At 39.9% G+C, this 12,711-nt stretch overlaps 1 protein-coding gene across 2 annotated transcripts in view; it reads left to right on the top strand.

The window, feature by feature from the left end:
- The window catches only part of si:ch211-212o1.2 (uncharacterized protein LOC492735 homolog), a 32,733-nt gene extending 22,209 nt beyond the window's left edge, over nt 1-10,524 (top strand). The window contains exons 4-6 of one of the 2 annotated variants that reach the window (XM_046864681.1): nt 1,065-1,209; nt 4,364-4,576; nt 8,661-10,524. In XM_046864681.1, the coding sequence (XP_046720637.1) occupies nt 1,065-1,209; nt 4,364-4,576; nt 8,661-8,782 (480 nt within the window). In that variant the 3' untranslated portion in view covers nt 8,783-10,524. Of the gene's footprint in view, nt 1-1,064; nt 1,210-4,363; nt 4,577-5,429; nt 5,717-8,660 lie in introns of those variants that run through there. The other variant, XM_046864680.1, reaches the window with a different exon arrangement.
- Nucleotides 10,525-12,711: the final 2,187 nt, after the last annotated feature.

Raw genomic sequence — 12,711 nt, 5'->3', positions numbered from 1 at the left:
CCATCAGCCACTGCGTTGCCAGGGCAATCCGATGATGGAAGTCATGATTAGGAAGAAGGCGGCCAACGCGAGGCAGGGTGTTAAACGGTGCGGGATTAGCGGCGGCGAATCGCCAGGTGGCCACGGTGTGCTGGAGAGTCCACACACATGCACACACACACACACACACATGCATGCGTCTGGAGCTTATCACACGTTTAATCTCGCACACGGGCTGAGGATGAGCAGAAGGAGAGGGAATATAATTGTCGAAATATCAGCAGATATTCCTCCCTTATCCCAGCACTCCAGCAGAGTTCAGCCATGCGGCCTCAGATACAACCGTGATTGAGTTCGGGGCACATGATAATGACGTTCCCTCCCCTTGCTTCTCGCCTCTGAAGCGCCATAGCACTGCAGCTCCAAACGATTCCTTCTTTTTGTGTGGCTAAATAAATTACTTTCATTCTTGTATGTTTTTTTTTTTTTTTCTTTCTTTTTTTCCCCTGCTTCTCTCTTGCACATGCAGTTCTTTCCCGTGCTGTCTTTCATTTGTTGTGCCCCGTGCGGCCCAGACCATGAGTGACACGAGCTGCTGAGCGTCAGCTTTTTCATGCTGCAGGATGGCAGCGGTGGGGAAGAGCTGCTTTATGCCCGGTTATCTCACAGCTCCAGAACTTGTGAACTCCTGCTTCCCACCCCCACTTTCATTAGGCTTTATCGGTCAGAATCAACCCTCCTACACCCTCCTTTCTCCTCGGACATGCAGGAGCCCTCATGCTTCAGAGCTGTTTGTTAAGGCAGACATTCTCTGTATTTTTTTTTTTTTGCTTTCATTTTAAAACTCCCAACTTGTTCTTGAACTATTCCCCTTTTGATTTTGCTGTAATACGGCACAATTTAAAACCAGACTCCCAAGGAAGCGCATCAGTCGAAACTTTGCGTGACCTCCAATTTATGTAGCCAGTCATTATGGCTTGTATGATGTGTGGGGTTATTTATTTATTTTTTTTAGCTGTATATTTCTCTTATGCTCTCTTTCTTTTAGTTTTTTCTTTCATCTCCCTGTCTCACGATGTGTGCAGGCATTTATCCGTCCATTTCGGGAGCACCACATCGACCCTACGGCCATCACACGGCACGACTTCATTGAGACCAATGGAGATAACTGCATGATCACCATTCTGCCTCTCGCCCACATGGCCTACAAGTTCCTGTCCTACACACCAGGTGCAAAGACCAACATACACACTTTCACATTTAATTGTAGTCACTTGCTTATTAGTTTAAAAAAGAAAAAAGTGCTTAAACGCATTTTGTAGTATGCAGTAAAGCACTTTCTGATTTTCAAGCATGCAGTTGGAGCTACTGCATCCCAAAAAACATATGACCGTTGTACTAGAAATCTAGGGTTATACAGCAGGTTTTATTTCCATTGAAATGCTGGATGTAACAAAAAAATTACATAATTTAATGGAATGTTAATGGAATGTAAATAATTTCTCAGCATGTTTAATTTTCCATTATTTAGAATGTTAAGGTTTTTTTTTTTCTTGGAAAATCTTTGCTATCCCAAACCTAAACATTTCCTATGATTTTCTGATTGAAACATTGATTTGTTTTCAATTTTTCTATTTCTCTAACACCAACAAAATTGTTTTATTGATAAAAGCATCATAATTACAACAATAAACTGTAGTTACCATTTTTAGGGGAAAATATTCAATAATAATCCAGAACAGTAAAAAAAACAAGCTTTTCCATCATTTTTTGGTTTAAGGAGAGCAGAGGAGGGTGTAATAATATGACCAGCTGTTCAGAAACATATGGCCAGTATTTTGCAGTCTTATGCAAAACAACATATTTAATCTCTCTGTTAGATTTGACATTACCTTGTTGGTGTAATTCATCTTTCTAAGGTAAACTTTTTTTTTTTTTTGCTTTTTTACCCTTTTGGACAAAAACTAAAAGACCATTTGTCCCTTTCTGATCAAAATATTTTAGAGACATCCCTAATAAGTGTATTTATCTAAATATACTTGTCAGATGTTAGCCAAGTTAAACCTACATTCACAAATTTGATGTTGAATAAATGAATTGACCGCTTTCTCTGTATTCCTGTGTGATGGAAAGTGAGAGAAAATGAAAAATTTGAAAATGGAAAAACTAAAATATCACAGACATAAGTATCCAGATCCTTTGCAACAACACTTAAAATCTAGCTCAGGTGCTGCCCATTTCTTTTAATCTTTGAGATTTTTATACACCTTGATTAGACTTCACCTGTGGTAAATAAAATTGATTGGACATGATTTGGAAAGGCACAAACCTCTTTCTAGAAGGCCTCACAGCTGACCATGCATTTCAGAGCAAAAAACCAAGCCATGAGGTCAAAGGAACTGCCTGCAGAGTTCAGAGACAACATTGTTGCAAGTGGCCTCCCAAATTCTCAAATGGAATAAGTGTGGCACAGCCAAAAGCTGATTGCCCACCTAAAACTGAGTAACTGGGGAAGTGGTGCGATGGTCACTCTGACTGAGCTCCAGCGATCCTGTCTGGAGATGGAACAACGTTCCAGAAGGACAGCCATCGCTGCAGCCCAGCACCGAACTGGTCTTTTATGGCTAGCGGTGTAACGGTACAAAAATCCAGTTAATCCAGTTATGGCAAAGAAATATAAAACATAAAACTGCTTGGGTAAATATTATATAAAATAATATTTTATAAAAAATAAATATGTAAAAATAAAATAGAATGTCAAATGAATGCAATACACTTGTATTATATTGATTAAATTAAGTCATTGATTAAATGTAATTAAATAATTATAAATATATAATATACATGCACACATATATTTCAGCATACTTTAAAGATGACTTTATGGCTGCCATCCTTTATATTATTCACTCCATGTTGATTTGTCAGAATTCTCTCCTTTTAAAGCAAACACTTAAGAATTATTGCTGCTTAAGAATTATTATTGCTGTCGTAAAAACAGAAGAAGCCCTGATTTTGCGCATTCTAACCAAAATGAGCTTTACAACGCACCACAAATCGTATTTCCTGTGTGGGGTGAGTAGCCACAGTGATGCTGCTCTAACTCTTGGCAGCGTTGTGTATGTTTTCAAGTTAAATAATAATAATAAAAAACATGTCCAAGGTGGAGACTAAACAAATTGTGGTCCGCTGCTTAATATGTTCCCCATGAGAACTCCGATTTTAACAATGTTCTGCACATAAAAAGAATTGCCTTTAGTACACACCGAACTAAAAGCCCTGTAACAAAAAATTCAGAAATGAATACGTGTATCGTTACAACCCAATTTATGGCAGAGAGGCTAGACTGGAGCTTCTCCTTGGTCCAATATCCATGGATGCACCTAAAGGACTCTCAGACTGTGAGCAACATGATTCTCTGATCTGAGAAAACCAACTGTTTGGCCTCAATCCTAAACGTTATGTCTGGCGGAAACCAGGCACTACACCAAAAAAGGAGGCATGGTGGTGGCAGTATCATGCTGTGCAAGCAGGGACTGGGAGACTGGTCAGATTTGAGGGAAAGCTGAATGGAGCAAAGTACAGAGATAACCTCAAAAAACTATGTGAATGTCCTAGTGTGTTCCAGCCAGAGCTCTCTGGAACCCCTTTCGAATATCTCTGAAGATACCTGAAAATATCTGTCCGTTGACAGTGCCCATCCAACATGACCCAGCTTGAGAGGATTTACCATGAAAAATGGCAGAAAATCCCCCAATCCAGGTGTACAAAGCTTATTGCATTATATCCAAAAAGATTCAAGGTTGTAGTTATTGTCAAATGTGCAAGTACTGAGAAAAGGGTCTGAATACTTGTGAACATGTGAAATTTGTGTTTTTATAAAAAAAAAAATAAATAAATAAAACGTTTGTCGTTATGGTGTGCTGAGTGTGTGGGTAAATGATGAATGAAGGTGGAGGAAAGTGAATACTTTTGGTTTTGTCCTATATTTTGTTAAATTATCGAAAGAGTTTCAGCTTGCACACGTGAAAGCCAAACAGACCTAAGGTAACAAGGTCCACTTTAATTCAGACTCGGCTAATGCACTACTGGGTGTGAAACACTAGCTGGTAGGGAGAGTGTTCAGGGTGTTGCTCAGTGTAGTTTTTCTGCTGTGATACTTTGGGAAGCAAAGCTCTGCTCTGCATGTTTAAGTATTGTGTAACAGTAGAGATGTTCGCATGCTCACTCAGCAGCAACGGTTTTTAATTTCACCAGGTGAAAGTCAGTTGGAAATCGTCCTGACACCCAGAGAAGAAACCCTTTGTTAAAAACAGACTGCATTTCATTCATTTTCTGATGCAAAAAAGTGAATCTTGGCCCTGCTTGAATCTCCTTGTCACAGATGCCCTTGCAGAGTCCTACCCCTGGGACTGTTTTGTGTTTGCGCTGGCGGTCTTTGTGACGATGACCAATCAGATCCACAAGTGGTCGCACTCCTACTTTGGCCTGCCACGATGGGTCACACTGTTGCAGGACTGCCACCTAGTGTTGCCCCGAAAACACCATCGTATCCACCACGTGTCCCCTCATGAGACCTATTACTGCATTACTACAGGTACACACACACACACACACACACACACACACATCCACACACAATTAATTCTAAAGTGATCTTAATGTTTTTTTAAAGCAGGTTCTTCGTAGTAGGAAAAAATGTATAATATATTACATTTTTATAATGTTATGAAGGTGGTGAAATTAAATGCAGAAATGAATTTTTAACAAATTTTGATACACTATATTGACACTGACCATCGCACCCATGTGTGCTTGTTAAAACATCCCGCTCCAGATTTAGTCCCACCTTCGCTGTTATAATAATCCCACTCTTCTGGGATAATGGACAATAAATCATTGTCCATTCAGCTGCATGGTCTGGGATGCAGTTTGGCCCTCTAGTGCCAGTGAATGGAAATCTGAATACTACAGCACACAAAAACATAATCAGGAAGTGTGTGAATCCAAATTTGTAGCAACAATATGACAGAGGTTCATGTACTCCTCTGATGGCCAAGTGTTCACACATTTTTAGCTTTGTAGAGGACATGTTGTATGATGCAGTTCAGTTCAGGTCTAACCTACTTATTAAATTTGACATGTATTGTTTATAGTAGTTTTTACTCAGCAAGATAAACACATTAATACATATACAAAATTTATTTTAAAATCCTCATTGTTTTCATACAGTTAAGGAATATACATTTAACCAGTGAGTCAGCATTGTGCTTCCTGCATAGCTATTATGTCTAAATCCAAAATGTCTGTTGTCTTGAATCGGCTACAAGTGTGGGGAACTTTGAGGAAACTCTTACCTCTAGCTGTTGCATGTTTAGATTAAGGCTTTATCGTGGTTAAAATCAGTACTTCATGTCACGCAATATATCAAGTGTCCTTTTTCATTCTAGGTACTTCCAGAATTTTGCTTAAACCCTCAAGACTTTCTCTCTGTTTCTCTCTGTTCCTCCTTCATCGCTACAGCACGCATTTTTACCTTTGCAATTTGAACCGTATGCCGGTTTGCAATCCTGTTTTCCCGGATCAGGGACTGCTGGACATATCTTCTAATATTAAATTCTTTTGCTTTACACTTGGGGATTTTTGCCTTGTTATTTAATTACAGCACCAATATTATCTCGTCTCAGATCTCCATCACAGTACACTTTTCTGCAATATTGCATCCGTCGTCATAGTTATTTGTGGTGTTCGTTTGTTCTGAATACATTTCCTCAATATTAAAAATAACTTAATAAATGATTTGAAAAAATCCTATTGTATCATGGCGACTGACTGATGTCCCTCTAGAAATATGATAGTGCTTCTGCACTAAATATTAGCAGTATTTAAACTTGAGCAACATTCTCCGGTTACAACCACATGCCATTCACTGTTCTGCTGCTTTACCTCTTTGATAATGTTTCCACTGTACTGACACGTGAACTCGCCTCAAGTCTGATATCAGCAATGTGTCAGCAATGTGTCAGCAATGTTTACACACAACTTTAATAGAGAGTATACTGCACTACCACATAGCAGCCTCACTCTCTGCTCACATCTCTCTCTTCTTTATACGGTCATGGTCAGTATTTCACTCATATTGGCCACCTATGTGTATTTGCATATTGTTTTTCTTTTGCTGTAAATTCCAAATATTACCGTGTGTGTGTGTGTGTGTGTGTGTGTGTGTGTGTGTGTGTGTGTGTGTGTGTGTGTGTGTGTGTGTGTGTGTGTGTGTGTGTGTGTGTGTGTGTGTGTGTGTGTAAGCATTAAACCCCTGTGATAGCTGGAACACTCAGAATTCAGTGTGTGTGACTTTTCCAGAGCTGAGTGGGGATGCATGTGCGTCACCCTATGCCCCTGTGGACAGCAGATGCCAGTGCGTGGGTGGAACGTGTGCAAGAGTGTGTGTGTGCGCGAGAGACATAGAAAGCAAGCAGGTCCTCCTTTCTGTGTCCCTATTTCAAGATTAGTGGAAAGACATGATGAAGAGAAAATAGGAGGGTCCTCCCCCCCTTTATCCCTTTACACCTCTCTCTCTCTCTCTCTCTCTCTCTCTCCTTTGCTGTCTCTTTCTATGGGAAATGTCTAAACATGGCTGGGGCTCCTCCACCCTCCTTCACCAGGTCCCCAGGGCCCTCAGCCTGCCTTTGTATGTGCGACTGGTTGACAATCTCCATGTATATTTAATGCTAACCTGCTGTCAGTGCTAACAAACAAGCCTGCATGGAGAGAGACAGATTGAAAGGAGGGAGACAAAGAGGAGTAATCAGACAACAAGACACGCAACACTGCTCTTACATTGAGAGGACCACTGCAGGGACCACACACACACACACACACACCCAGCAAGCAAGGGACATGACATAGGACATGTGTAGATGGAGTGGGATGTTTAATTTAGTGCATGTCAGGAGTGAGTGAGGACTCGTCAGTCCTGCTCAATCTGTGGATCGAAAGTCTATATATTACAGAAATACATCTCCATATCTGAGGCCATTGTGGTTAGCCAACGATACGATACGCCATATTGATATAAAATTTCGATTCGATTCAACACAATGCGATTCTATGCAATATAAGGCACTGATATGAAGCTATGCAATTCAATATGGTACAGATTTCTGTGGAAAGTTCCCTTTTATTTCTTTGGTTCAGACAGACAGCAAATCATCAGTTTACTGAATTGCTTTCTGACTTCAAACGCATGGCCCTTCCACGAACGGACCTTTAAAGTGTAAAAAGAAAAGAGATGAAATGAAAGCAGATGTTCTGTCTTCAGGAAGCTGCAGCACCGCCTCTGCCATGTTAATCTTTATTGACTATCAGGACACGCCTTTAATACGTCATATTTACGTAGCAGCAGTGGTGCTGAGAGAACGCGTTTGTGAGAGTTTTGCGAGGAGAAAACAATCTACATATAAATGATTGGTCCTTTTCTAAATAATAAAAGCACAGCACATCTACTAACTAAGAAATAAATAGGTTTTTCTGATGCAAATATGTTAAAAACGATGTATCGCAACACAAATGCCACCTGATGCATAAATTACTAGGAATGGTAGGATTCAGCGAGTGAACCAGTGACTATATCGATACGATCAAATGCAGTGTTCAATAAATAATGAAATTAATTATTAATAATATTTGCAGTAAACAATGCATTTGCAATGTAGACTGTTGACTAAGCTGTGGGTGCTAAGCATCATAAAGGGGAAAAAAGATATCTGTGGTTTAAGTAATGTTTTTTTATTTTTATTCAACCTGCAGGATTTAATTAGCGTAAAGTCTTCATGCATACATGTGTATTGAGAAATTTGAAGAAAATGGCCATGACATGTAACTGGGGTGTGATCACAACAGTTTATCATGTTAACTTTGTACAGTAAGTTGGAGTCACTTCTGTAAAATGCTGTTTGACCTTTTTCAAAAACAGACGAGCTTAAGAGCCTTAAGTCCTGGGTTTCACCTGAAGATTAGTTGGGGATCAAATCTGAAACATACCACCCCAGCATCAGAATACTTTTCTTGACCTGCACATGATGCAGAACTAACTAAATTAATTTTGGGACTGTGGTCGCTTAATAAGATGGCAGAAATATCAGTGGTGCTAAGACATTTATTTACAGTATCTTCGAACACGTTTATTATGAATAAAATGCCATGTGTCTCTCTTTTTTTATTCTAAACAAATTCTGTCACAAATGTGTTATTTGGAAAGTTGTTTTATATACGGCTTCTGCTTCCTCTACTGTTACAAAAGTAGTACACAGAATACCTGCAGCAGCCATATTACCTGACCCCAGTTCAAATGGGCAAAAGTTTTGGGACACCCAATTCTTCTCTAAACTGTTACCACAAAGTTGAATGCTGTACATTTTTTCCCTTTACATGAACTAGGAGAACCAAACCTGTTCCAGCATGATGATGCACATGGTAAAGGTGTCATGCAGATTTAAGATTTTTAGCAGGATTTGGTTCTACCCAGCTGATCCTGCTCATATAAGATTAAAAACCCCAAAATGAAAATATTCATATATTAAGAAATTAATTAATTTTAGAGGGTATATGATTTTTTTTTTTTTTTTTCTTTTTCCTCCATTTAATTTTTGTATAAATCTCTCTCTCCTGCTCTCCCTCAGGCTGGCTGAACTACCCTCTGGACCAGATAGGCTTCTGGAGGAGAATGGAGTGGTTGGTGGAGAAGCTAACAGGACAGAAGCCACGCTGTGATGACATGGCCTGGGCCAAAAAGACAGAGTGAAATGATAACGGAACTGCAGCAGTGTCATCCCTCACTCCTCTCCTCTTCTCAACTGAAGGCGAGCATCTTGGAAGGAGAAAAGCAGAATAATGGGCCTTACCTCTAACCCCTAATCCACTCTAAACACACACCCCCTCCCCCTTCTCTCAATCACTTATAGCACAGAAAGAGTTCCGCTGCTGAGGCCTTCACCTGTCTCTGCGACAAACGAGTCCTTTCTGACTCCTCCACGTCTCACAGGCTTTTATTCACACTCCCTCACACAAAAAGGGAAGGCCAACTTTAAGGCATGTTGAGTAACAGCACAGCACTAACAGCATTAGTGATTAGTAAATCATTTTGTACTAATTCTCCCTCCATCTGCTTGTGGTAGTGGCTTTCTCGTTTCAGAAATGTTTATCCTCTGGAGGTTGGGCTCTCCAGGGGCCAAGAAATAGATCTATTTTTTAATCGTATTTTGCTTGCCATCTGACTTGGGGTCAGTTTTTGTATCGCTACTCCATTTGTCCAGACACGCAGCTCGAACCCGCGTTCTGTTTCTTTCATTGTTCCACGTCCTCCGTTTGTGTCTGTGGGCGACGTCCGCAAGTTTAAATAAGAGGTTTCATCGGTCAGTCATGTGATCTGTGCTTCAGTGGATGTTCTCCATATCTGTACGTCCCACAGAGCAGATAGCAGAGCTCAGATTGCTGCATGTGAGCACTTATGAATGAGATGATTAGTTTTTGGACTAGCTGTAGCAGTCCAGTTCTTATTTACAGTATTTAAAAAGAACTTACTGACGAACTTGCACTTGGTTTTTCGAGCAGTGAATTCACAACGACTCTGCAGAGACAGAACCAGAGCTGCTGTTGTGATCTTTATTAATAATAATGTTGTTATTGCACGCATGATCAGATCTGGTTCTTGTATCCATGAAGCAGAACAAGCGCAAGCTCCACGCCAATCAGTAGCAGGCGAACGCCAACTAATCCCGCTGTGTTCGAACACGCTTCCGGTGTTCCCACCTGATCTTTCAGCCGCCACAGACCTTTGACACGTTTTCCGTAAAACTCATGAGCACACCAGACTTGTGTTACTACTTAAAGCAAAAACTGTTACGTCAACACTAAATTTCCAGCGGTTCTACTCCGAAAAGTAATAGATTAAGTTCCTTCCGATTTCTTACGCTTTTCCAAAAGTTGTGCAGAATCGGAGTTTTCCGTTCTACGTGTGTTACAGTTGCGACAGCTGTAGATTTTTTTTTTTTTTACAGCTGTTGTAACTTTGACAAAGTTTAGAAAAATCAGTTCAAATATATTGTTTTTTTTTTGTTTTGTTTGTTTTTGGGTTTTTTTACACCAAATGAACTTCACGCTGTATTCAACCAATGATATTTATTCAAATGAATTGAAGAGATAAATAAAACATCACCAAATCTTTTCCTACGATTACACACTGTGCAACAAAAACAAAACTAAAGAGAAATTTGGTGTTTGACTGTAAAGCGCAGGTCGATGGTAAGAGTAAGAAAACAGCCATAGCGTGTGTGTTCTATCTCTGTACGCTCATCTTTCATCATTACAGCTGCACTGGTTGTGTTTGTTCCTTCTCTCTTTGGCTTTATAATGTTTCTATTTTTTACTAAGCGATCGGCCTTGTATTTATTCATACCGTCCATCTTGCAGCTAATGCTCGCTGCTAGTCTGCCTTAAATCAACGTTTTTATTAGCTGTTTGATTTAATAAAGATCTAGTACATTATATTGTGGGGTTTTTTTTTATATTGCTTGTTTTTAGTGTTCTTAATACTTTTCCTTTTCAGAACTTTTATCCTGTATTTTAAAGACTCATTCGAAATAATTGCGACTTCGTATCCAACAAAGCAATAATAATGAAAGCTGTATTTCCGAGAGGTGGTTGGCAACGGGTTTTTTTTTGTGTTTTTTGTTTGTAACAGGTGATTGATTAGACTTTTTTTACATGGGTGCAATTTTGCTTTAGAAGTGTGTCGCTTAATTCAAGAACTGCTTAAAACCTGGGGTCTTCTGCGTGCTGTGATAGAGGACGTACGATTGAGGGCATTTTGGCTCCCTCCAGTGGTTGAATGGTGTATACATAAAGCTTTAATCCATACCTATTTCGAACCTGGCTCTATTCAGGTATGATATACAACCACTGAACAAGTTAAAATGTAAGTTATGGAATATGATTGAAATTAGTGATCCATATGGCAGATTTTGCACTGTGTACACACACACACACACACACACACACACACACACACACACACTGTAATTGTTCTCCCACAATACATCAGTGCAACCAGAGTTCAACTTCAGAGACATTACACACTCATTGTTCTCTCTGTTTTCACTGTGTGTTTAATGTGATCACCTACATCAGGGCATGTCAGTGTACATCACAAGGTAATTGAAGATGTAAGAGAAAGTAGTTATGAAAAGAAGTAAACACTATTCCTGCACTTATCCACAGACCCGATGTTGGCAGGACAGATGTTTTGTGTCATCTCTTATATTAAATATTGTGATCAGTCATAACATTATGACCACCTGCCTAAAATGAGGTTGGACCCCTTTTTGCTGCCAAAACAGTTCTGACCCATGGAGCATTAACTACTTCAGCAGTTTGAGCTACAGCAGCTCGTCTGTTGGATCGGACCACACGGACAAGCTTTCACTCCTCACGTGCATCAATGAGCCTTGGCTGCCCATGACCCTGTTGCCGGTTCACCACTGTTCCTTCCTTGGACCATTTTTGATAAATACTGATCACTGCAGACCAAGAACACCCCACACAAGCTTTTTTCCGCAGTTTTGGAGATTCTCTGACCCAATCATCTAGTTGTTATAGGTTGTAAAACACTCAATCCTTACACTCGCCCATTTTTCCTGCTTCTAACACATCAAAGTTGAGAACAAAATGTTTTCAAATTTGGGGAAAATGTTTCCCTAATAGAGAACGAAGAGAGGAATTTAACTATAAAAAGTTTATTTTGTAAGTAGACCTTGACCGCATGCACACACACAAATGGACGTTTTTAATAAATAATAATAATTGAAGAGAACTTGTCTTAAGGTTCTGCTTCTATGTTGCTTAAGACTTTAAACATCCCATTCCACATTTACTTCTATATTCTGTTATAATAACCTTCACTCTTCTAGGAAGATGCAGTAGAGATTGGAGTGTGTGGTGTCAGTGTTCCCAATCATCCCAAAGGTGTTCAGTAGGGTTGAGGTCAAAACTCTACAGCAGGCCACTCAAGATCACTCCAACCCCAGTCATCTAGATCTTCATGGAGCTCAAATTATGCAAGGGGGTATTGTCATGCTCGACATGTTTTTCCCTAGTTCAAGTAAAGGGAAATTTGAATGCTACCACGTCCAAGAACTTCAAATTCAGTTGTGTGCCTCCAACTGGTAACAGTAACAGTTTGGGGAAGAATCACATATGGCTGGAGAAAGTCGTGTCCCAATACTATTGTGCATATTACATATGTTAAATAAGTTTCTTGATCTGCAAGATAGATCAAGATGTAGATTTCAGGAAAATTGGGTTTTTGACTGCTTTTTCTCATTGAATTATGGCATTTTAGGATGAGTGAAGAAAATGCTGTTTGAATGAATAAAGCAGGAAAGGATGCAAGATTTGTTGAGATGAGTGAAGAGAGAAGGGAGGAGAGTTGGGGTGAGTGAAGAGAGAAGGGAGGAGAGAGTTGGGGTGAATGAAGAGGAGGGAGGAGAGGAGGAGAGAGTTGGGAAGAGTGAAGAGAGGAGGGAGGAGAGAGTTGGGGTGAATGAAGAGAGGAGGAGGAGAGAGTTGTTTGGCATGACAGAGTTGAGTTGAATACAAACTAAGAGAAGTGGACAGAGAAAGATGAATGCTGAATAGACTACTGCCACCTTCTGGTACGAAAGGAGTTATGCTCTC

Source organism: Silurus meridionalis, chromosome 13, assembly GCF_014805685.1.
Source record: "Silurus meridionalis isolate SWU-2019-XX chromosome 13, ASM1480568v1, whole genome shotgun sequence".
Taxonomy (NCBI): Eukaryota; Metazoa; Chordata; class Actinopteri; order Siluriformes; family Siluridae; genus Silurus; species Silurus meridionalis.
This window is presented reverse-complemented; position numbering and strand designations above follow the sequence as displayed.